Source organism: Phoenix dactylifera, chromosome 13 (genome assembly GCF_009389715.1).
Source record: "Phoenix dactylifera cultivar Barhee BC4 chromosome 13, palm_55x_up_171113_PBpolish2nd_filt_p, whole genome shotgun sequence".
Classification (NCBI taxonomy): domain Eukaryota; kingdom Viridiplantae; phylum Streptophyta; class Magnoliopsida; order Arecales; family Arecaceae; genus Phoenix; species Phoenix dactylifera.
Window position 1 is genome coordinate 12,852,479 of NC_052404.1, and position 23,147 is coordinate 12,875,625.

At 37.4% G+C, this 23,147-nt stretch overlaps 2 protein-coding genes across 3 annotated transcripts; both read left to right on the top strand.

The window, feature by feature from the left end:
- The first annotated feature begins 183 nt into the window (after positions 1 to 183).
- LOC103721980 (pectin acetylesterase 5-like) lies at positions 184 to 11,322 on the top strand. Of its 2 annotated transcripts, none has more exons than XM_008812376.4 (12): positions 184 to 438; positions 584 to 666; positions 1,749 to 1,875; positions 2,996 to 3,075; positions 3,177 to 3,266; positions 3,684 to 3,808; positions 5,461 to 5,521; positions 6,425 to 6,478; positions 6,607 to 6,684; positions 6,772 to 6,877; positions 6,980 to 7,125; positions 10,973 to 11,322. In XM_008812376.4, exons 1-12 carry the CDS (start codon positions 225 to 227, stop codon positions 11,075 to 11,077), a joined length of 1,269 nt encoding a protein of 422 aa, XP_008810598.2. In that variant the 5' UTR covers positions 184 to 224; the 3' UTR covers positions 11,078 to 11,322. The 2 variants fall into 2 exon arrangements, with proteins under 2 accessions (XP_008810598.2, XP_026666172.2); XM_026810371.2 differs by lacking the exon at positions 10,973 to 11,322 and adding an exon at positions 7,240 to 7,704.
- A 649-nt stretch (positions 11,323 to 11,971) lies between these two features.
- On the top strand, positions 11,972 to 22,215 carry LOC103721981 (pectin acetylesterase 5-like). The gene is made up of 12 exons (XM_039133139.1): positions 11,972 to 12,364; positions 12,512 to 12,594; positions 13,259 to 13,388; positions 13,957 to 14,036; positions 14,146 to 14,235; positions 16,117 to 16,241; positions 17,257 to 17,317; positions 18,632 to 18,682; positions 18,827 to 18,904; positions 18,989 to 19,094; positions 19,197 to 19,342; positions 21,370 to 22,215. The coding sequence occupies exons 1-12, from the start codon at positions 12,124 to 12,126 to the stop codon at positions 21,490 to 21,492; spliced, it is 1,314 nt and encodes a 437-aa protein (XP_038989067.1). The 5' UTR covers positions 11,972 to 12,123; the 3' UTR covers positions 21,493 to 22,215.
- The last annotated feature ends 932 nt before the right edge of the window (positions 22,216 to 23,147 follow it).

The following is a 23,147-nucleotide window of genomic DNA, read 5'->3' on the forward strand; positions in this document are numbered from 1 at the left end:
ATGTACGCTCGGGGCCAGAGCGTGACCAACGGCCGAGACCCTCTGTGGTGGATCGATCTCAGCCAGACCCCAGTCCACGAGGGATGTTCAATCTTCCAATCTGGACCGTCCAAAAGATCACGTGGGTCTCCGGGATTCCCTCATCTCATTAATGAGAAGAGATCGTTCCGAGATGAGCAGTGCCCCTCTCTCTGTCATCAGAAAGTCAAACCTCGCTGGTCCAAATGGTGGAGTTGGGGAGGAGGATCCGGCGGTTTGGCGTCTGGATCCGGCGAGGGGGCACCGAACGCGCGATCGCCGGTTCCGGATTAGCCGTTCTTTTGCTCGCCGTCTTCATCACGGTGAGCTTGTGGGGGCGGGAGCGCCGCCTCGTCGGTCCGAGCGGAGGGGCTGTCGTCGATCTCACTCTCCTGGAGAACGCGGACGAGAAGGGCGCGCGTAAGACAAAGAAGTTCCTCCTGATCTCGTCCCGATTATCTTTCGTTCTTTCTTCCGTTTGAACTTTGGAGATCGATATTACCATGGATGTCTCCCGCTATCTGCTCGCTTCTTTCTTTTAGGAAATTTGACTTCTTGGTTGCAGTGTGTTTAGATGGAAGCCCTCCAGGGTACCATGTCCAGAAGGGTTTCGGTTCTGGCTCAGATAGCTGGCTTCTGCACTTGGAGGTACTTGCTACACTTGGATTGCAATCATTTCTCTCGTTATTCCTTCCACAAATAAAATCTTTTGCATTCATATATTAGCTTCTCAACGATATAGATTGTCTCAGGAATTCTTCTTCTTCTTCTTCTTCTTTCTTTTTTCTTGGGGTTTGGAAGAATTGATCTTGAGAAATTTTACCAAGAAAGATACATTTTTTTTTTCTTCTCTGTTTTCTTTTTTTTGTTTTTAACGGGTGTTCTGTGTATTAATTCTCGGCCATTGGGTTGCTGGTGTTACATATCATCAATTTCTTCTCGAATAAGAGAAGGAGATGTGGTGTGTGGCGTTAATGTTACGCTCCAGAACTTCTTATGGCTGGATGAATGCGGTAATATTTACCTCAACTCTCCATTTTCTACTCATCAGGAGATTGATCGCTCAAGATAAGATTGTTTGCATATGGAAATAGAGTTTGGGTTTCTAGAAATAATAATCATATCCTGTCATTCCCTTACGATTCTTTTGGCTTAGAATTACCACTCGACCCATCACATTCCCTTCTACTGTAACTGGATGGTTATCTGCCTCGTTGATTCATATGCTTGCCATATAATTGATTGTTTTCTTATTCAACTCTAAATTCAATGGATGGAGTGCATCTAAGATCAATTGCCCTGCCTTTTGGCAAACAACCAGAAATACTACTGTAATGTAAGCTACTACAATACAAAATCATGAGTAAATTGGCCCTTACAGGTTATGCTCACATAATGCTCTATAATTCTAACCATGTGGAGTGTTCTTCGTGTGAAAGTACACTTAATATGAATTATTGTCAGGTACTTGCTCGACTTGAAATTTGGTGATATCTTTCTTTCCTTAAAACATTATTCGTGATTTTGTTTGATACACCTTTAAATCTCATGCCTTCCCTGTCTTTGTGATTGAACAAGACTTCAGTTCACATCCAATAGGATAGTCTCTTGCTGTTCCCAGTTATTGGACATTGACAATATTGGTAATTTATATGTGGGTGACTTGTTATTGATTGATTTTGTCAACATTTTGATGTTTCCTTATTCCAATTATTCTTCTTGTGCTTTAGGGCGGAGGTTGGTGCAATAGCGTGGAATCATGCACTGAACGCACAATGACACGATTTGGCTCATCTCGCTACATGGAACGTGAGGCCTTTGTTGGCATTTTAAGCAATATCCAATCAGAAAATCCTGGTATATATTGGTTATTGTTTTGTATGGCATGGAACTGATTGCATAATTCTTTTGGCCGAGGTTATGGTTTTGCTGTGAGAGTTGTTTTGTTGTATCTGCTTATCTCTGATGTTGTTGACCATGCATAATTCATGTCACCTGTTTACATGTGCTTTCTTATAAACCTTCTGTTTAGTTGCTCAGACTGGATTTATGAATCACAGGTGACTTATGTTCATGTAATGCATGACTTTAATTCCAAGCTTCTTTTATACGGCAAATAGTCCAATCCGTTATGGTGACATACCATTTTGTAACAAATAAATCTCTTACTTTGTTTTCCAATATATAATGATAAACTAGTTTCTCTCTAGTTTTAAGTTTGGCATAACTAAAACTCTGGCCCTTTTCTTGTCTTCATGACAACATGGAGGAATGCTTTAGAAATAGATATTCATTATGCAGCTTTTTATCCATCTTGTTCCCCATTAGAATTGGATATTTTTAAGGCCTGCAGCCTAAGATTGTCAAAATCCATTTTGGCAAACAAAAATCTGCTGCAACTCATAAATCTGTTTGTAGTCTTTAGCCTTTAAGTTGGTGTCTGGTTAGTATAGCTAGATCTAGGAAGTTCTAAACATCTACAAATTCACATCATATTGCAAGGGGTATTCACAATATCTGCTTTGTATGATGGCACTTGTATGTGCATTGCTAGGCCTTGATGTCTTGGATGCCAATATATCAAAAATTCTGCAAGATTATTTCCTTTTATATAAATTATTCAGTGTAAATATGTTTTATTTGATGAGCTTTTTTGCATGCAGCAATTGTATATCTAGTATTTTGGACCATGAATTATTAATGCTTTAAACATTTTTCTTAACTATTATATTTATGTATTTCTATATAATTTCATTTGGATTTTTTTTGACTTTCCTCTTCTTTCAACATTATAGTAACTTAATGCCGCACCATATGATTGCACTCTTTATAAGCTCAATTAATTCTTCATTCTCCTGAGTATTTTTATATTAATTTGATTCTCTTTTGTTATTGATTACGTATATGATATCTCCTCTTACTTCCTGTTTTCAATTGCTAAGGATTTTCTAAATGCGTAGCTCTGTTTCTTTCTCAGACTTCTATAACTGGAACAAAGTAAAGGTACGGTATTGTGATGGTGCCTCTTTCGCCGGGGAAGGGGAAACAGAAGTCCAGGTATGGGAGTTATTTACAATAACTTGCACATAGTATGATGGTCATGCAGATTGTTTTGAGTTATATATATATTTTTTTGATTTTTATATGCTGGAGCATAGAATGGAAAGAAGCTCTATTTCCGAGGACTGCGTATTTGGAAAGCAATTATGCAAGATCTCTTACTGAAAGGCCTTGAAAATGCTAAAGAGGTCATTCCTTTGTAATCTTACATGGTTTCTAGTTATTTTATTGTGTTATGTTGCATAGCATTTGATTTCCATTATAAAAATAATAACCATCAGTATTCTGTACATTCATTTTGCTTCAACATGTTCTTAAGTTATCACATTTAAATATCATAGTACTTTGGTTCAATGTGACCCCTGACTTTGAAACTCTCTTATATTGTTCCTGTTTTCTGATCAAATTTTACTGATTTAGATTTTAATTGTATTTATTCTTTTGTTATAGATAAGACCATGATTAAAGCATGTATCGATAGACTCAAATTATCATATTTAACGCATATGGGGAGAGACTAGTTCTCCAGCTTTGGATTTTTTTTTGGTGCAATCAGAACATTAAGCTGCAGATGTGGTGCTAATACGTGTTTTCTTGGTTTGCAGGCCTTTCTTACTGGATGCTCTGCTGGCGGTCTAGCAACTTTCATACATTGTGATGATTTTCGTGCACTTCTACCTAAGGAGGTCACTGTTAAGTGTCTTGCAGATGCGGGGTTTTTTATTGATGAGTATGTTTCTGTCAAATTTTCATGCACTTCATGACTAATTCTTCTTCTATGTTGTTTTGGGACATAGGAAAAGCTAACATCTCATTCTAATTTTTTCTAGTTAAGCCTTTATTCAACAAATGCAAATTAAAAAGCGTGTTTGGTTAGATGAAAATTGAATTCTGACATTATGTGGTGGCCCACTTCCATTCATAAGAACCTATACAAGCATTGCGGCTCATTTGACACTGACAAATTTGCCTCCCACCTTGTGGAAGTGACTTTTGTTTATAAAAGAATAAAAATCAAAACCACTAATAAGAGTTCAAAATGACAATATTTGAGTGTTTTTTCTCAATATTTGTCGATCATGATTGATCATATCCGACCATGTCAATTCCACAAGCATGGGAGGCTGTTCATGTTGATCATTTCAATTTTGTTATTTCTTAAAATCTACTTTCTTTGTAGGTTACCCAGTAGTGGAACTCAAATGCCAAAAACTCACCTCCTCAAAACACACTTCCAGCAACAATCATATTTACATGCAACCAGACTCTCCCTACCGGTCGGTTTTAGCATCCTTGCAGTATATTATTATATTAAATTATATTTTTCCTAAAAAACGTAGGCTAATAGCCAAATTTTTTTTCAATTGATTGATAATAGGTCCACTGAGTCTGTTTGAGGAGTTATATATAGTGAGGAATGCAGGGAGTATAATATTTGGTCATATTGTCGACATAATATTGCCTATGTTGGTTGGCAACCAGGGAGTATAATATTTTGTTGACAACATAAGTAAATCAGGACTGCTTTCTCTGACTGCTCTTGAAGTGCATAAACTGGGGAGTGGTTTGGGTTCAAACACAGCTGGTGACGTTTTCACCATATTCTCAAAAACATGCTCTTTACGTGAATAATTGGTTGTTTCTGAGATCCTATCACATGACTGTTATTGTAAACTTGTATCACATTTGTCAAATTAATGGATTGTTCATATGTAAATCAGGATTAAATTACATATATAGTTTAATTTAACTTGACATTTCTATGAAAATTAATGGATTGTGAAAGAAGCCACTTCTATGACCATTAAATGTCTGGGAATGCATGATGGGTGTTCTCCATCCGTTTTTCAAAATAAAAAAAAAGTCTGCAAATACATAATTGTCAAACTCAAAAGAGACCTATATCCCACTTCACTCTATAGTTTCTTTAGAGTCGGACATGCAAAGTGGTATAGTGCTTGCTTGCTATTTCTGCAGGCTTGAAAATATGTTGAAATTGTAAAATGATGATATTGATACTCCAAAATTCAAATGAAATGACCACCTCTTCTTCATTTGCAAGAAGATACTAACAATCCTATTTCAGAAACATTATCGATGTTTGCGGTGAATGAGAAAAGAGTTAGTGTCTTTTTATGAAACACTATAGGGGTTACAGAGAAGAAAATCTCAAACTATTTATTGGCCACTCTAGCAATAAAACCTTTGATTCTTCTCAAAACCATTTCAGATGTAGGAAGTAAAAAACCATTCATTTTCCAGTTAAGACCTCCAAAATAATTAGATAAAATGTTAATTACCAAAATGACACAACTGAAACCCAAGAAATTATGGTTTGTGTTTGACTAGTTCTTTTTCATTGTTGTTTGCTTTTCAATCCAGGAAGGATATTTCTGGGAAAAGGACGATAAGATCTTTCTATAATGATGTTGTTCGCCTCCAGGTCTGCTCCCTTGCTCCAGACATATTTCATATTGAATCATTTCTACCATTTTTCCTCTGATGTCTACTGTTACGTGCAGCGTATGCCGAACCGGCCCGTACCGGCCGGTACGGGCCGGTACAAACCGGTCCGGCCAGCTACCAGTACGGCGGAGCCGTGGAAACCGGTACAGGCCGGTTCCTTGCCGGAGACGAAGAAGGCGAGGAGAAAAAGAGGGAGCACGGGGAAGAGAGGGAGGGAGCCCACCTTCCGCCGCCATCGGAGAGCCGCGGAGGGGCGGCGGAGGCCGGCGGGGGGCGGCGGAGGCGGGCGGGGGGCGGCGGAGCCCGCGGGGGCGCTGCGGAGGCCGCGACGCCCCCCGCGGCTCTCCGATGGCGGCCGAAGGTGGGCTCGCTCCCTCTCTTCCCCGCGCTCTCTCTGGTTCTCTTCTTCTTCCCCGGTTCCGGCGGGGAAGAGCTTCCCGGTTCGTACCGCCCGGAGCACGGTACGAACCGGCCCGTACCGGTCCGGTAGGCAACCGGTATGCCTACCGGACCCGGTACGGTGGACCTTGGTTACGTAGAACTTCTGTGAACTTCAATTATAATGTATTCATATTTTTCCTTGTATCTTAGTGCAATCAGGGTTCTTTGTTAAAATTTACGTAACGTCTCATCTACATATCTCTAGTTTTTCTTATTTCATGTTGCCCTACTAAATATGAATATATTTTCTGATAATTTTCTATGACTGAACAATAGTTTTCTGGCCCTCTGTTAGTTTTAGAGTTCCTTATACTTCTGACATTACGCACAGATCCATCACCACCACTAAACCGAATCCTTGCATTAGAATTATAGAATTATAAATTTTGCTCCATTCAGTTTGTATAAATGGATGTTTCTTTAACTAGTTTACTTTCAGAATGTAGGAAAAAATTTGCCAAAGGAGTGCATCTCTAGGATGGAAGCATCCCAGGTATTCTTTTTTTCTCCCATCTATCACTCCACAATTTGGTCGATCAATTTTATGCATTTCTCGAAGTTATAGTCTTGCATAGGTTGCAGCTTCTTTTTTTTGTTTTCCCTTTAACCTTTTCCTGCCAGTGTTTCTTTCCAGAGGAGATAGTTAACAACATAAACACCCCACTTTTCATTCTTAACTCAGCCTATGACTCTTGGCAGGTAATCGTGTATCTAACATGCTTCATTCTTGTTTATTGTGAAGATCTATCAATTGTTTACCCATATCTCTCTTTGTAATGTTTCCAGGTACAGCATATTTTGGCACCCGAAGAATCTGATTCTCAGCAACTATGGCGAAAATGCAAAATGAATATTCATGATTGTGATTCCAGCCAGATTGAAGTCCTCCAGGGTCATACTTATCTTAAGAGTTTTTGTCGTACATTTTTTTTGCCAAAATTAATTAAAGTTTTGGTTTCCATACAGAATGATTTACATGCCATTTTGTTGACAGGATTCAGGAATGCATTACTTAAAGACTTGAGAGAATTTCAGAAAAACAGTAATGGAGGCATGCTTATAAATTCATGCTTCATACACTGTTACTCGATGACTAGTAACACATGGCACTCCCTAGATTCTCCGAAAGTTAACAATAAGGTATAGGTTATTGCCCCCTTTTAAAGTTAATGCCTTCATGTTGATAAAAGCTTGGACTAGTTGGTATTGTCTGCATAACTTATACTGGCCGAAATGTTCTGATTACTGACACAGGGAAATCATGATTCTTCACTTGAATAAGCTAATAGCAAAATAGTGACACTAGTGCGACGACAATGGCATTTGCTACTTAGCAAAGTTCCACCTTGATGTGGCTGTAAATCGTGGGCCATATTTTGGTTTATGGATCAGCATTTTTATTTTAGAGAAAGAAAAACTTCTTAATGAGGGTAGAATTGGGCGTTTGAACTTAAACTGAAGATGACCACATCCATATTCCCCTATCTCCTGCTTCTTTCATTCTAGCTTATGGCTGCCATCGGACTTCTTACCTGCATAGGTCTTGATAAAGTCACCAACACAATGGATATGCAACAATCAGCAGGACATTTATGCAAAAGAAATTGAAAGGAAGCTATGTGGTGGTCTATTTATACAGATTTTTTTATCACTTGTTCTCTGGCTTTCCAATGACTTAGGATATTAAATGACTAATTATAGATGTATATACTTTATGTAGGTTAGCATTTATTCACAATTTTTCCTTGAATTGTTCACGAACCAACTAATTAGTTGAGCAGTTTCCTATCAAATTTGGGCAAGCACGGAGCAAAACTGAAAGCTAAGCAGGCTCCTTGGATTATATATCAATTTACCATGAAGCCAATACAAATCTATGCTAATTCTGTTCAATTAGGCTAGATGGTTGCTACGAAAGTCAAGTGGAACTTGGTATGGGGAAATCTATCTTCATCTTATTGTTTATGCAGTTTATAAGCTTGTACAGGAAGGAAACAACCTCTACATTCCTTAAGACTTGGAAAAAATTTTAGATGAGGAGACAAGGCATGATTTGATATAGAAGACTGCAATTATCTTAGCATACAAATTATAAATCATAGGAAACAAAAAGGGAAACTCAATGTGTCAAATTCTTGATAATGCTTAATTATTTGTTTCGAAGAAGAAATAAGCCAATGACAAGAGATGCTTGTTATGCCCCTTTAGTTGCCAAATTATTGACCATAATTTGAGAAGCTTTTTGGGTGGATCCTAAGGATCACTATATGTAAAATAGAGTCCAAAGTCTATAGCTTCATTCAACTGGTAAATTTGAGCATACTGCATTGACCAAGGAAATGAAACTTTCTGTTGGTTTTAATCTAGGTGCTTTTTCTTTAACTCGTGTTCCTTTCAGAGTTTGTGTAAGCAGACATGTTTTCTGCTTCCTCTAACTTGTATGTGGTTTTATTAACCATGAATACCTGGATGGCGGCTTTGCACATCCCAAGGGAGGGAGCCAGCTGATTGGTTGGCTAACTTGGGTACTTCTCTAGGGTCTATGACTGTGTGGACTTCAAACTTCCCTTCTGGTCTCATGTACCTAGTTTATATGGATGTGTTTGTTTGTTTGTAAGGATGGAATCAGGGCCGAGCCCCCACCTTCACCAATAAAAAGGAATACCTGAATAGTGGCAAGGTGGGTTATGACATGTGTTGATCATTGAACAGAAGTTTTCTCTTTGGAACAATGCCATTGAACAACTACCCGTATATTGTTTCCTCCCTATTGCTGTTCCTAACTTGAGAGTCCTATAATTAGGAAGTCTTCCATTGCTTAAAAACGTTAGCTTTATTCCATCTATTACAGGTTGGCTATATGTATGAGTCAGTAAGGTATGATCTATCAAATCTTGACAACATTCTATGACCAGTTCCTAACCTGACATCAACCCTTTGAATTTTTGTTGATTCTCTTGTTGAGGCAATGTGAAGCCTCCCCTTAGTTTCCTCCCCACTGCTGTTCCAAACTAGAGAGTCCTATAATTAGGAAATCTGCCATTGCTTAAAAGCATAATCCTTATTCCAGCTATATGGGGTTGGGATTAAGTCACTATGATATGATCTGTCAAATCTTGAAAACATTTTGCGACCATTTCTTAACCTGACATCAAGCCTTTAAAAAGTGTTGTTGATTCCCTGGTTGAGGCAGCATGAAGACTAAAAAGCAAACTGCCACATAGGAGACTTGCCATGCCACCATGCAGTTCAGTATCATCCAACTAAGGATCTATTGTGAGACTACAACTGAAGAGAGAAGGGAAGGTTTAATATAGAGGACTGCTTGTATCTCAGGCACAGATTGTACGCCACTATTTACTCCAAAAAGTTCTGCCAGGCTGTGTGGCTAGGGAGAAATCAAAAATTTTTTAGTCCATCCTTTAGTTGAAGTGATTTTGGTGTGAATAGAACCTCTGGAGCTAAATACTGCCACTGGTGTTAATTGTACTCTCTGGAGCTAAATATTGCTACACAGGGTGATACTTCGCCTAGCTTTTTTTTGATGCAAAAGATGCGGAAAGGACCACACAGGGCGACACTTGGCCTGCCCATTTTTTTTATGCAAAAGATGGGGAAGGACCACACAGGGTGACACTTTGCCTGCCTTTTTTTTTATGCAAAAGATGGGAAACCACACAACACAGAGTGTGACACTTCGCCTATCTTTTTTTCTTTTTGATGCAAAAGATGGGGAAAGGACCCCATCACTATTTCATTAAGATCATGACAATGGAGCATTAAAACTGCAGGGCATCACTAGGGTTGTTACATAGGGGGAAGGGGGTACCTTGGCTGCTGGATGCCCACTAGCTATTTAGGAATTTGCTTGCGTTTGTAATTAATTACATTTGGATTTGGTGGTTTCTTGTAACGAAACCTAGATATCTTCATTGGCCCTGTACTTCTTTGTCCTCTTAAGAAATTAGGTCTAGATTGTTACCTTACAGTCAACATAACAACCACATACAAGGATGAAAAGTTTGGCTGGGACTATATTGTATCGATCACACCTGAAATTGCTCACAACATCTTGCTAGAGCATTAAGATTCCCATTTCTGAGGAAATCTATCCCAATCTGGCATATGTAAATGTACGCAAACCATAAATTGGCTTTTGGAATATCTGAAACTTTTTGAACAAAGGAGCATACATGTCAAAGACTGGATTGAATCAAATGAAGCATGACAACCATGCTTAGCAGAATGTTCCCCGAAAAATTATTACCTTTACTATCACGAGCAACCTGCAGGTAATTATGATAGAACACTTTATAGAGCCCTTATTCTAAAGATTGTGGGTCACAGAGCCCCAAGTAAGGTGCATACTGCAGACATTATTTTACCTCAATGAATATGTACAGAACAACCATGATGGCTGTTCTTCCAATGTACAGTTAAAGGAACAAAAGGAGATTCACTTACTGTGATTGAATGGATTAAAAAGCACCAGAACAATGCATCTCCTCTTATCAGATATCCTAGATTGTGCTGCAACTTTATACCTTTTCTTCGTTTCCCATGTGCTAAGGGAAGGCAACCAACTGGCTGATAGACTTGCAGGTTTTGGTTCGGTATCTCTTTTACCTCAAGATATCAGAGCACTGGTGATGACAGATGCAGCTGGAACTTGCTTTATTAGACACTAGTATTTCTCTATTCCTTTGCTTCTGTTTGGGGTCTTAATGACCCCCCACTGTACCAACAAAAGAAAAGGAGCAAAAGGCATTAAAAGAATCAAAGATCACGGTCCAAATTATGAATTCTGGCATGAAATTCTAAATGACCCTTTCTTCTAATTATTTGATAGTCATCTTTCTTCTCAGTTCTCAATGAATTGGCTATATGCTTGACTGGTGATGATTTGAACTAATATATCTTTACATTTCATTATAATTTTTGTGCACGAATTTACTGATATTAGCTATATATTTACTCTGTTAAGCAGACAATTGCCGAGGCTATTGGAGACTGGTATTTTAACAGAAGAGAAGTTAAAGATATTGACTGCCCCTATCCATGCAATCCCACATGTGTGGAACCTATTTATTAGTTCATTGGATAAGACTGAAGCATGTTGGAGCATTGTTTTCTAAAATGCTTAATGCCAGCTCTTTGGTTGCATATTTAATTTGTTCGATGCGCCATTGTATTGGAAGATCAATACTACATCAAAATGATTTGTTTGTGTACATTATCATGGAGCTCAGACATATATGTGATGTTTGTTGTTGTGATATTTAATGTTATTTTGGAGCTGTGAAAACTATATAAACTGGCATGATGATTGCTCAAGAATTTCGTTGGCTGTTGGATGTTAAACCCGATCATCAGTTTGGAGCATTTTGATTGCCTAAAATGTTGGAGTGATGCCACAGGATGAAAATTTGGTTCATCTGCATGGGATCTAGTCTTATGATGTTCGTCCCTAGATAGCACATTTTGAAAGCTATCATTAAATTTGCCTATTGTTTTTTGTTTAATATAGGGCTATAAGTGCTTTGGAAGCAATTTATACGCTAAAATTCAAGCTTTTGCATGTTATTGGTAATTCTCATGCCTCATCATTTAAAAATTAATGCTTCTGTTTTATGATTTTTTTTTTCAATCAGCATATCTACAAATTCTTTTATTTAAATTATTTCTAATTCTTATTTTTATTATAAAATAATAAATTTAAAAATATATTATAATTATTTAAAATTAGAAGCGGCAATGCTTAACTATGTAATTTATTTAATTTAATTCAATCGATTGGAGATTGAGTTATCTATTTAATAAAATGGTTAAGTTCAGATTTAAATTTTTGATTTATTTAATAAATAAGTTAAATATAGATTAATACTTTTTTTTAATTTATTTTATTTTCGATCCTATCTAGTGTAGTGATGAAAAACACTTCATAATATATTAGTCATGCTTTCTCTCAAAAATGACCCGTTATGCTGCTGCCGCTGCCATGGAGGCTCTCTGTTTGGTTCAGACATGGGCAGCCAGAGCTTACACGTGCCGCCTCTCAATGGAACCTATTCCGCGGCATATGGATACGGATGATATGCGCACGCCTGGAAATCAGTTACGCTTGGGCAGTACCCTCCCATGACGCCCGGCGCCTCGATGGCCGTCCACCGAGTTCGCCTCTGGTGGTGGAGGCGAGGCGGCCGAGACCGCGCGATCGTCGCGCTGGGCTTCACTGCCCTCCTCCTCGCCCTCTTCGTCACCCTCGCCTCCTGGCTCCGCGTGAGTGCCCTCGCCGCCGCAACTCAACCGCCCGCTGCCTCCACCGACCCCGCCCTCGTCCATCTCACCCTCGTGCGTAACGCCAAGAAAAAAGGCGCCGGTACGACAAGTTTCAAGATTAGCGTTTCTGATCTCTATCTTCCTCTCGAAGATCCGGATTTGATTTTTTTTTTTTTTTTTAACAAAACAGCAAACTACTTCTGCTGTTGATTTCTTAAAAGGGTCGGCCGCTTTTTCTTGGATGCAGTGTGTTTAGATGGAAGTCCTCCTGGGTATCACCTGCAGAGGGGTTTCGGTTCCGGCAAGGACAGTTGGCTTATCCTCTTAGAGGTACTCGTTTCTTGCAATTTTCCCTATAAAGATAGATTCTTTGGCAAATTATGTAGACTGCCGTAGGGCAGTGGGTTTAGTTTCAATTCCCAATCCAACGTATGAAGAATCAGAGGCTTAAGCCGAATCTGCAGCAATTGGAGAATCAGCTGACCATTTTAAGCCTAAGATTCCCCTGAGAATGGATCTCTCATTTGGGCAAAACGGCTGTGAAATCCCTTTGATCAATTACTACCATCCATTGGCTTCTTTCACCGTACTGCCTTTGTTTTGATTCTTGTTTTCTTGTGTTCTTATGGCAGTTTGAAAGAAATTCTTCTTTTTTTTTTTGGAAAGTTGAAAGAAATTCTTGAAAATACAAAATAATCAAGATTTGTACTGAATTAATGATTTGATCTTGTAATATTGTGATGTCCTTCTATGTTGTGATTTTTCGTCTATACTTCTGATCCTAATAGCTTTCCTCGCTCCATATCACATCAAACTAAAGTTCTCATCCAAGGTATGCAAGACAGGGAAGCCTGGCGCTTGTCTTAATTTTTGCTAATCAACATGTGTTGGTGGTGGACGTATGTGTCACTTGGTTTAGGTTTTAGACTGTTGATTTGGTAGAGCTTTTTGTGATTCTGTTTTTGCTCATCTGGTCACTTTTCTTAAGCTGCAGGGCGGAGGTTGGTGCAGTACTGTGGCATCATGCACTTCACGCAAAATGACTGCATTGGGTTCTTCACGTTACATGGAACGCCAAATTCCTTTTGTTGGCATTTTAAGCAACATTCCATCTCAAAATCCTGGTAATTTTGTTGTTGTGTATGAGATAGGTTTGGTTGTATAACTCTTGTTGGTTGATTTTACACTATGAGGTTTAAAAGATTACTGCTTGCATTTACCTCCAATGCAGTTATCCTGTGTATATTTTTGCCATCTGTATATCCATTATGTCATCTAGATATTTCTGTTTAATTGTTCAGGCTCACGGAAATTAAGTAACTCACATGTGAGGAAACCTGTCTTTATGCACTTCCTATTGGATGGATTTGATTACCTATTTGAGAAGTTCCATTCAATATGTTGAATGATTCGATTGGACCCTCATATTTTTCCAAGTCACTTCTAATGTCTTACTTAATATATTCCTTTTTCTATTGTCTCTATTTATGGTGACTAAAGTAATCTAAATTTTAATATTTGCACTCTTTATAACTCAAACTTCTCTTGTTTTAACATCTTGTGTGAAATTGACTTTGTTTTCCTGTGAATTAGCTTAATTCAATACTTATTGGTGTTGATTATCCTCTGAGTTCTCTACCATTCTTTATTGTTTAGCATTTCCTTAATTCTTCTGTTTGCTGTCTATATCAGATTTCCTTAACTGGAACAAAGTCAGGGTACGATATTGTGATGGTGCATCTTATTCTGGAAATGTTAAAAGTGACATTCATGTATCTGGTGATGGGAATATTACCTGTAACTTGCTAGCTGTTGTTGTAAGCATATAGTGCAAAAGCTATACAAATTTTTCTGAGACATTTTTTTGTTTACGGTTTATAGAATGGAACAAAGCTATTCTTTAGAGGGCAGCGTATTTGGGAAGCAATCATGGATGAACTCTTAATGAAAGGACTTGCAAATGCTAAACAGGTCATTCCTTTGTAAATATCACCCAATTCTTAGTTTCTTTATTTTGTCATATTCAAGTTATATATCATTATACAAACATATGCAGAACAGAAGTGGTGACAGTGAATGCAATCATTTTGCTTGTACCATGTCCCATGATATCTTTGTTACACAATCACAATTCTCTTGAGGGAGGGCACCAGTACTTGCTGCCGAATACTAGCTTGCAGTACTATGCAGTTTTATAAATTAATTCTGGTCTATTAGCAGGCAATGCCATATTATCTGTTTATGCCAATAAGAAAAAGTGCAGGCTTCACGCTGCAGTATCAGGTTTGAAGTGGATACATGGCAAGATTGTTGTAAAATGGCACCCATTTTTATGTCGAGTATAGAGGGCGGGCCTTGGCGTAATGGTATGGTTGCTCCATCATGAACTAGGTGTCATAGGTTTGAACTTTGAAACATAGAAATAACCTCTCCGCATGTTGGGATAAGGCTGTATACATCTGGCTATTCCCAGACCCTACAGTGATGGAGCCTTGTGCCCAAGGATGCCCTTTTTTTTCTTTGATATCAAGTATATGCCCATTCATATGTTTGTTACTCTTCAAAGCTTGAGAAAAATATGAATTTCTAAAACTTGAAAACTGGATTCTCTCAAAAAAACTTGAAGAGTGAATGTAGTAAATAATATATTTTAAGCGGCTTCAGTTACTCCAATATGAAAACACTTCTAATTAAATAGTAAAATTAATATAACAGGAAAGATAAAGCTTAAAACAGGAAACTTTTCTTGCAGAACCTTCTATGACTATATTTCTTGGTGGTTGTCATTTGTTTTTATCAGTGAATAAAAGTGTAATACATGCATGCTGGAATTGTTCACATACTCTTGATACTGGGGGAAGGATGCGCTAAGCTGCTTCTTTTCCAGCCTTTGGTTTGAGGTAGAATGATATTTTTGCATCATTCATCTATTTAATCAATAAATCTGGACTTTATATTTTTTAACAAGATAAAAGACAATTTGAAGAGTTCCTGACCATTCGAAAACAAGGTTGTTCCAGGTAATAGCCACAGTTTAAAAAGGAAAAGCTTGGTACATCTTGGTACATACTTGTACCGCCATGTATCAGCTTGTGTTCTGCCCATTAGAGCAATGCACATTGTTACAAGCTGTTATGTTGATTTGCAAACTAAGCGATTGCATAGCATTTAAACAAAGGTTACTTAAATGAGTAAATGACTAGGCATCTATATCTTTTTATGCAGCTCTTAAAGCATTTAAGTGGCCATTTTTTTAACTATGTGACACCTGTTTGATATTATATACTGATAATATGTAAGAAAAACTTATGTTTGTAGTCATGCACATCATGTGAGGGGGTGCTCATGTTTAAAGACATGCGCATTACCTGTTTGCAAAACGTATCTAGGTTGGTTGATATGAATATCTGTGACTCAGTTGTCAGTGTTTTAAAGCCATCCTACACGTTGAAACAGGCAGAAAACATACATCACCATGCTGCTTTTGAGGTTCTTTTCATGCCAAACAGCAGTATTCCTTGACACTTGGTACCCATATTATGCCTTATGATTTACTAAAATACTAGTTACTTCTTTCATTAGCCTTTTGAACATAAGTACTCAGTATATATCCCGTCTTAAATTATTTTAAATGCTCCCACAGTCTAATATTGTTGCAATGTTATACCGGGAGCCTAGAATGTTATCAGAATTCTCATTGTAAACAATGCATAATAAAGACGTGATTACAGATATGATTGTGATATCTAACGCATCCTCTGTGTTGGCTTGTTTTCCAACTATAAAACTCTTGGTGCACCTAAATTATAAAGCTGCAAGTATAATGTTGACACACATTTTTGCAGTCTGCAGGCCTTTCTTACAGGGTGCTCTGCTGGTGGTCTAGCTACTCTCATACATTGTGAAGATTTTCGCGCACTTCTGCCTGAGGAGGTCACTGTTAAATGTCTTGCAGATGCCGGCTTTTTTCTTGATGAGTATGTTTCTGACAATTTTGAGTGCACTTTGGGACTATCTCATGCATAGTACTTCATGATTATCTCTTGCATCCACTGTATTGGAGTGGATTCAATGAACTTGAGTCATTCTAAAAATCTTCTAGTTGATTACCTTAAGAAATGTAAACTTTAGAGTCTATTTGTTTACATGAAAGTTCGAATCTATGTAAAGACATGTAACTGGGTCACTTCTGGGTATCTAAACAAAGTTGAATGGCTCATGTAACTCTCGCACATGTCGCTCTTTCTGAAAATTGATGTTTGTTGAATATATTCATTGGCAATTTTTGAAGAGTTGAAAGTGCCATTGTTTAGATTTTTGATTCTTGGCCATAGTTTTTCGAGGTTGAATGCAACAACATATGGTTGATCACAGCTGACCTTGGCTGGTCATGTTGCAGCGTAACCTAAGAAGGTTAATAATAGCTGACAGTATAATTTTTTATTATTTCTAAAAATTGACTTTTTTGCAGATACCCAATATTTGAACTCACTTTCTACGAACTAACCTGTGCCGAACACAGAACTGACCACGAGCTTTAATGATTTACATATGAGGAGGAATTTAGGGAGTCAGTCACATAGATCATGAATTGCAGATATATCTGAATTTAATTACAGTTAGTGGTTTGTAACAGAAGTGTTTCTCTTTTGTGTGTGTGTGGGTGCATGTGGTCAAAAATTGATTTTATTTTAAATAATGGAGATGGGTAACTATAGGTCTCCATTTGTCAGTTTTATTTATATACATTGACTCAAAACCTGAAAAAATATGTTTAGGTTAGGTTAACTTTTTTTTTTTTTGCCTTTTGATCTGATCCCAAGTTCCAAATTTTCAATCATGGAAATTGTTTTTTTCTTGGATCATTTCTTCAGCCAGGACTTCCAAGACAGAACATATGGTGCTGACCAAACTGATACATCTGAAAATTCAAAGAGGTGTTTGTATTCATACTGACTAGAGCTATTTTACTTTTTAATTCTCTTCTTGCAGGATGGATATTTCTAGGAGAAGGTTCATCCGGTCTTTCTATGATGATGTTGTCCGTCTTCAGGTCTTCTCTCTCAATTAATGCAATATTACAATCAAATATTTTTTACCTTTTGATCTCTATTTGTTGGGAGGAATTTTTGTGAATTTTTATCTACAATATAACAAAATTATATCATTTATTTTTCTTTATTCAAGGCATGTTTCTATGTCAAACTTTAACCTAGTGTTTCTTCTTCATATATTATCTTTACTGCTTTTAAAAGTGATGATGACCCATCATAAAAGCATAATGAGAATTCAGTGATTAATATACTCCTGGACAGGATATTTGGAACTTTTGAAAATATACAATGGACAAAAGGGGATTGCTTGTATCTTTGTTTACTTGAAAGTTCTTGGTTCTTGAAATGTTCTAATATGCACAGCCTTGAGTGATGCTGAGTTTGAAGGAGACTAGTGAAACAATATGCATTAAGGTTCAAGGTGTTGGTACCGGTAGACATACCTGTTGGTACATATCAAGGTTTTCTTTGCTGATCCATTCTGGTTGGCGCTGGGTGTACTGTGTCAGCCTGATTTGGTACCAGTTGGTACAGGGGATCGATACAGTTCCACATCTATACATGGTATAGCTGCTGTCTTGCCTCTAACAGCGTACCATATGTTAATACGAGTGTGTACCGTACCAACTTGATCCATACTAATAAGGTACCGATACAAGATTGGGTACTGAGACTAAAAACCTTGTTTCATGCCACTGTGGTACTGTACCATACTGACACAATATGCCTCAATATGCTGGTACAGCAAAAATTATTGTGCTAATGTGAGATTGGTACAGTACTGTGGAGGGGCCATGATACCTTATTGTTCATGATACTTAAATCCTTGTGTGTCATATTTATGTTGCATTTATTGTGGTTAGGTTATTTATTTTGCTATTTACCCATTCTGTTTAAAATTTGACTCCATCATCTGGAGGCTTGTACACCTAAAGCTTATTAAAATACTGTAATTCTTTTATATATTTGTTTCTTGCTTAACTCTTTTATTTTTGAGTATATAGAAACATATGACTATTTTCATCAGCAAGCTGCACTTAGATATACTTCTTGTTTCTGTGTTGTTTTAGTTAATTTGAGCTTCCTTCGTGATGCTGTTCTCTGATAAAGCATCCATCTTTGTCTGTTGTGCAGCTAGCTTTTCATTGTTGTCTCTGTTCTGCAGCTAGCTTTCCATTGTTTATTGTACTTCTGAGATTTCATGCAGAACCAATATCAGCTCTATTGCTCTAAATTGCTGCCTCTTGTAGTTATTTTTTCTTTACATTCTTCAATTGCATAAAAAGGACCTTCTTTGACCGATTTACTTTCAGGATGTAGGAAAGAAATTTCAGGATTGCCTCTCAAGGATGGAACCATCTCAGGCAGGTCTTCATTTTGCTTTCTGTGACCATCTACTTTACCACTAGTTGGTGGATCAACCATTTTTATTTCTAAGGATCTAGGTTTGCCTAAGTTGCACCCGCACCCTCTTATACATTTTCGTTTACTTTGCCTCACATTTGCAGTGTTTCTTTGCACGTGAGATTATTAAGAACATAAACACCCCACTCTTTATTCTCAACCCAGCTTATGACGTTTGGCAGGTAAGGCTTATCATGCTTTTTTTGTGGATCAAGATATATAGTTTCTCAAATATCAATTCACATTATTCTCTAAAATATATGCAGATACAGCACATTTTGGCACCAGAGTCATCTGATAATCAACAATCATGGCTAAGATGTAAGCTGAACATTCACAATTGTGATTCCAACCAGATTGAATCCCTTCAAGGTGTCATAGCTTACAAAAGTTTCATCTTGGACCTTTTTTCCTTTATTTCTGTTTATATTAATGATTATGATTTAAAATCATTTACATGTATTTTATTGACAGGATTCAGGACTGCCCTGCTTAATGGCTTGAGTGATTTTCAGCATAACAAGAATGGGGGCATATTTATAAATTCTTGCTTTGTACACTGTCAGACAATGAACGGTATCACATGGCGCTCTCCAAATTCCCCAAAAATTAACAATAAGGTAGAGATCAATGTGTTAGTTCATTATGTTATTCTCTTGGAAATAGTGAAAGCATAGCCTGGCATCAATGTTACTTAAATGGTGGAACCAAAATATAGACTAACAAATATAACTATAAAAGCTTAACATGTCTGGAAAGAGATTATGCACATAATTTCATATGACATGGCAGTCTTTAACAAAAATAGTCCTACATTTTGCTGTAAAACTTGACTGATGTTTAATTTTGTGACAGACACTTTGTGTTACGTGTTTCTATACGGTAAAAAAGGAAAAACTTTTAATGTTAATCAAAGGGAAATAGAATTGTCAAGGTGGTTTGAACCCATATTCTCGAATTGTGAAAAAAAGGTGGCCCTGTGCATGAGGCTTCCACCATGCAGGGTCTCGGACAGTCAAATCTACGCAGCCCTACCTTGCGTATGGAGAGGCTGTTTGCATGTCCTTGAATTATAGATGTCAGAATTTATAGTTAACAATCCTATTCTAAGTTATAGGCTCAGATCTCAGATAAAATTAGGCCATCTTCTACTTTAGATTTTTCCTATGTGATTAATATTTAGCATCATCACTTCTTTTTTTATAGCATAGGATTGCCTTATGACCTCATGCACAAGAGGCCATTTTAAAGACACTAGCATGAAGATAAAAGAAAGCAGGACTTGTGCTAATAGCTTGCATGCTCAATGACTTAGTACAGGATGCCTTGTATTGTATACAAACTAGGATTTAGTCTTAATTTAATTCCGCTGCTATCTCTCAGTTAATCATTAATCCAGAGTTTTCCTGTGAAATTGATTTGGCTTTGGCGCATAACTTGAAGTTAAGAAGATTCCATTATACATGGAGTAGATTTTTACAACAGCTCCATCGCCTAATATCAGACCTATTGAAATTGGTGCCAAATTCCTGATGATGGTAACTTTATATAAGGAAGGAGTCACCCGTGAAACTTCAAAGTCCATCCAGCATGCACAGTATTCTCCCTGAGAGGTTTAGATGATGAGCTCATGCCAACAGGAACCAACACTAAGATCTTTTAGGCTACCGAAGAGTCTAGGCAAAGCAGAAAGAAGGCAAGGTTTAATATTTAGAATTGCATTTATTTTTTCAAACACATGTTCTAATCCAAGGCAAACACAAAATACCTCAAATTGTTCATAATCTTTATTCAAACTTTATAATTTTCACACAAGAAAAAGAAAAGAAAACGGCAAATAATAGATGTTTCTTGCATCAATTCTTGGTCCCTGGTAATGGTCTTCATCATCATGGTATTAGTATGTGCTGGTTCTCCTAACTACTTGAGTAGCACTGGATTCAAGACCAATGATTCAAATAATAATTGATTGCATGCTTCGAGATAGGTTGTGCATGAAGTCCAATGATTCATAGAAAACTTATGTTCCTCTTACATTTGATCGCAATCAGTTTTGCAGAAGATGTGCAACTGAATGAAACTTACCAACTACCGTTGCCATTTTTTCATTGAAGCAATAAGAAGGAAATGAAAAGGAAGATAAATTGTATTAGAGTGTTATATTGTCCTATGATTCAAGTAAATATATGGATTCACATGTTTTAATTATTTATTGTTGGATTCAAACCTGTATCTAATGTAATTGTATTACCTTCCCACATTCTGCTCCTTGGATGAGGACTGTGTTGCATACCTCGGGAACATTTTGATATGTTTTCATGCACTTACGTACTAGCATTATTAACTGGGCAGTGTTTAGGCAAGGGTGTGGATTTGTGTCTTGGTAAATGAGGCATTTCATATGTCACCTTTTTTAAGGGCTTCCTAAGCAGGTGCCCTTCGGATGTGGAAGTCTTTTTACTATTATAAAGACTTGGAAGAATTAAAAACCGCAAAAACTTTTTGACATGAAAGTCATGTGATTCTTCGTGTTGGGAAACTTATAACATTGTTGAATTGTATGTTTATGTAATTTACTCTTCATGAGTATATTGTAACTTCTATTCATGGATTCTGACTTTAATTGTATATTTATTTCGAGGATCAGACAATTGCAGAAGCAGTGGGAGACTGGTACTTTAATAGAAGGGAAGTGAAGGAAATTGATTGTGCATATCCGTGCAATCCCACATGTATCAATTTGAATCTTATGCATCCTTTCAAGATGTAAGTTTGGGGGTCAAGCAGGATAATGTTTTCCTAAAATGTCTTCCACTGGCTCCTCCATCTAGTTGTTTGATTTCGCCGAGGGATGGCAGGGCATGATGTGCCATTATATTACCTTTTTTTCTTATGCATTTCATGGGGCTCGGAGTCATCCCCCATAGTTCATGGATAGGCTGTGTTATGCCATGTATGCTACTGATAAAGGCTATGTGTTATTGTTCTTTCTTGTTTAATAAATTGTGTGGGCCTTGGCGTCTACTGGAGTGACATTTGGTGAGTGCTTGAGGAGAAATTGGTGTATATGATGGATGCTAAACTCTGCTCATCATTTTGGAATTCTCAGAAAGCCTTTGTAACTCAAAAGTGCCACTAGAGAGCTTTTGGGCAGTGGATCATCTACAACTGTACTACGTTGTCTCAAGTCGGCAGGGGAAACTTTATTTGGCCTTTGAAGTCTTTCTAAAACCTGACCCCACCTTCCCGGTGTAAACTGTCATCCATCAGAAATGGTGTGATACATACTAGTAGATTCTGTTTCTTCTTATTGTCATGGTGATTCGAGAATGGCGGACGGGCACGACTGTGAGACTGCTTAGAGATAGTTTTTGTTAGTTTTTTTGTTTCTTTGGAAAAAAATCTCAAGACATCATTATAAGTGCTTTTGAAGCATTAGAATACTAGTATATGAAAATATGGTTGTCTCCATTCCAGAATATGGGTTTTTTAATCAATGGCCCTTCCTCAGTGCCAGCTATTTTACTAACATGAGCTTGATTTTTGACAGGTATTCTTAGCTTGTTGTTACCTGGAGTTAATAAATCCAGTTAAAGTTTGGAAAGTAGCAGAGCTGCAAATATCTTGTGTTAATATGATTCTTTACACCATGTATGTCTCTTTAGGATTGTCATTCCAGCAATTAATTGCTGATCCTTCTTAGGGAGGGGTCTCTATAAATGTTTGCCGAATTTAAGTTGTTAAGTGCACTTTCATGATCTTGCTAAAACCTTTTCGCGTCTACCATCTTCCTCGGTGTGGTGTTATCGATCAATTCCGGTTTGCACATCAAATTTGTCATTGTAGGAAATTGCAATCACCAGTGACCTTTCTGGAAAAATTTTTTTTTAGCAAAACACTATCGAGTGGCCTGATGTTTGGGGAAAAGAGACAGGTTGGAGGACGAATCCATTATGATTCGTGTGCCAAGTGTTGGTTTCTCCTATGCTTTGCAAAGTAGGAAGAAATCATTCTTAATCATTATATGATTGAAACGTTGTCGGCTCTCTCTCTCTCTCTCTCTTGAATTCCAATCTACAGCCACTTGGTTGCTTGGAAGTATGTTTGCAACTCGTGTCGATGGATATGCACTATGAATATATGGAAATGTACCATCTGCCTCATAAATTCTTAAACTCTCTGTATCTTCTTAATAAATAATTCTGCAATCATCCCTGAATATTTTTCTTGAATCTAGGTTTATTCGCATATGAACCCATATGAAAGAAAAATTATCAAATGTTTAGCCTCCTTAAGTTGGATTATCATCAATGTGGGAAAAATATCGTTTTACTAATTGGATCTCGAGTGCTAGTTTGAAGAATCATTTCTGCTTTATTGAATTGCCTCGTGAATTTATTGTATCGGTGCTGCCATTGGCTTTAT

Bases quoted from the DNA above. Each gene is read 5' to 3' on its own strand.
- LOC103721980 (XM_008812376.4), top strand. From the start codon at position 225: ATGGTGGAGTTGGGGAGGAGGATCCGGCGGTTTGGCGTCTGGATCCGG. The intron at 439-583 runs GTAAGACAAAGA...TCTTGGTTGCAG, and splicing joins CGCGGACGAGAAGGGCGCGC to TGTGTTTAGATGGAAGCCCT. The intron at 3,076-3,176 runs GTATGGGAGTTA...GCTGGAGCATAG, and splicing joins AAGGGGAAACAGAAGTCCAG to AATGGAAAGAAGCTCTATTT.
- LOC103721981 (XM_039133139.1), top strand. From the start codon at position 12,124: ATGACGCCCGGCGCCTCGATGGCCGTCCACCGAGTTCGCCTCTGGTGG. The intron at 16,242-17,256 runs GTATGTTTCTGA...CTCTTCTTGCAG, and splicing joins GCCGGCTTTTTTCTTGATGA to GATGGATATTTCTAGGAGAA. The intron at 17,318-18,631 runs GTCTTCTCTCTC...ATTTACTTTCAG, and splicing joins ATGATGTTGTCCGTCTTCAG to GATGTAGGAAAGAAATTTCA.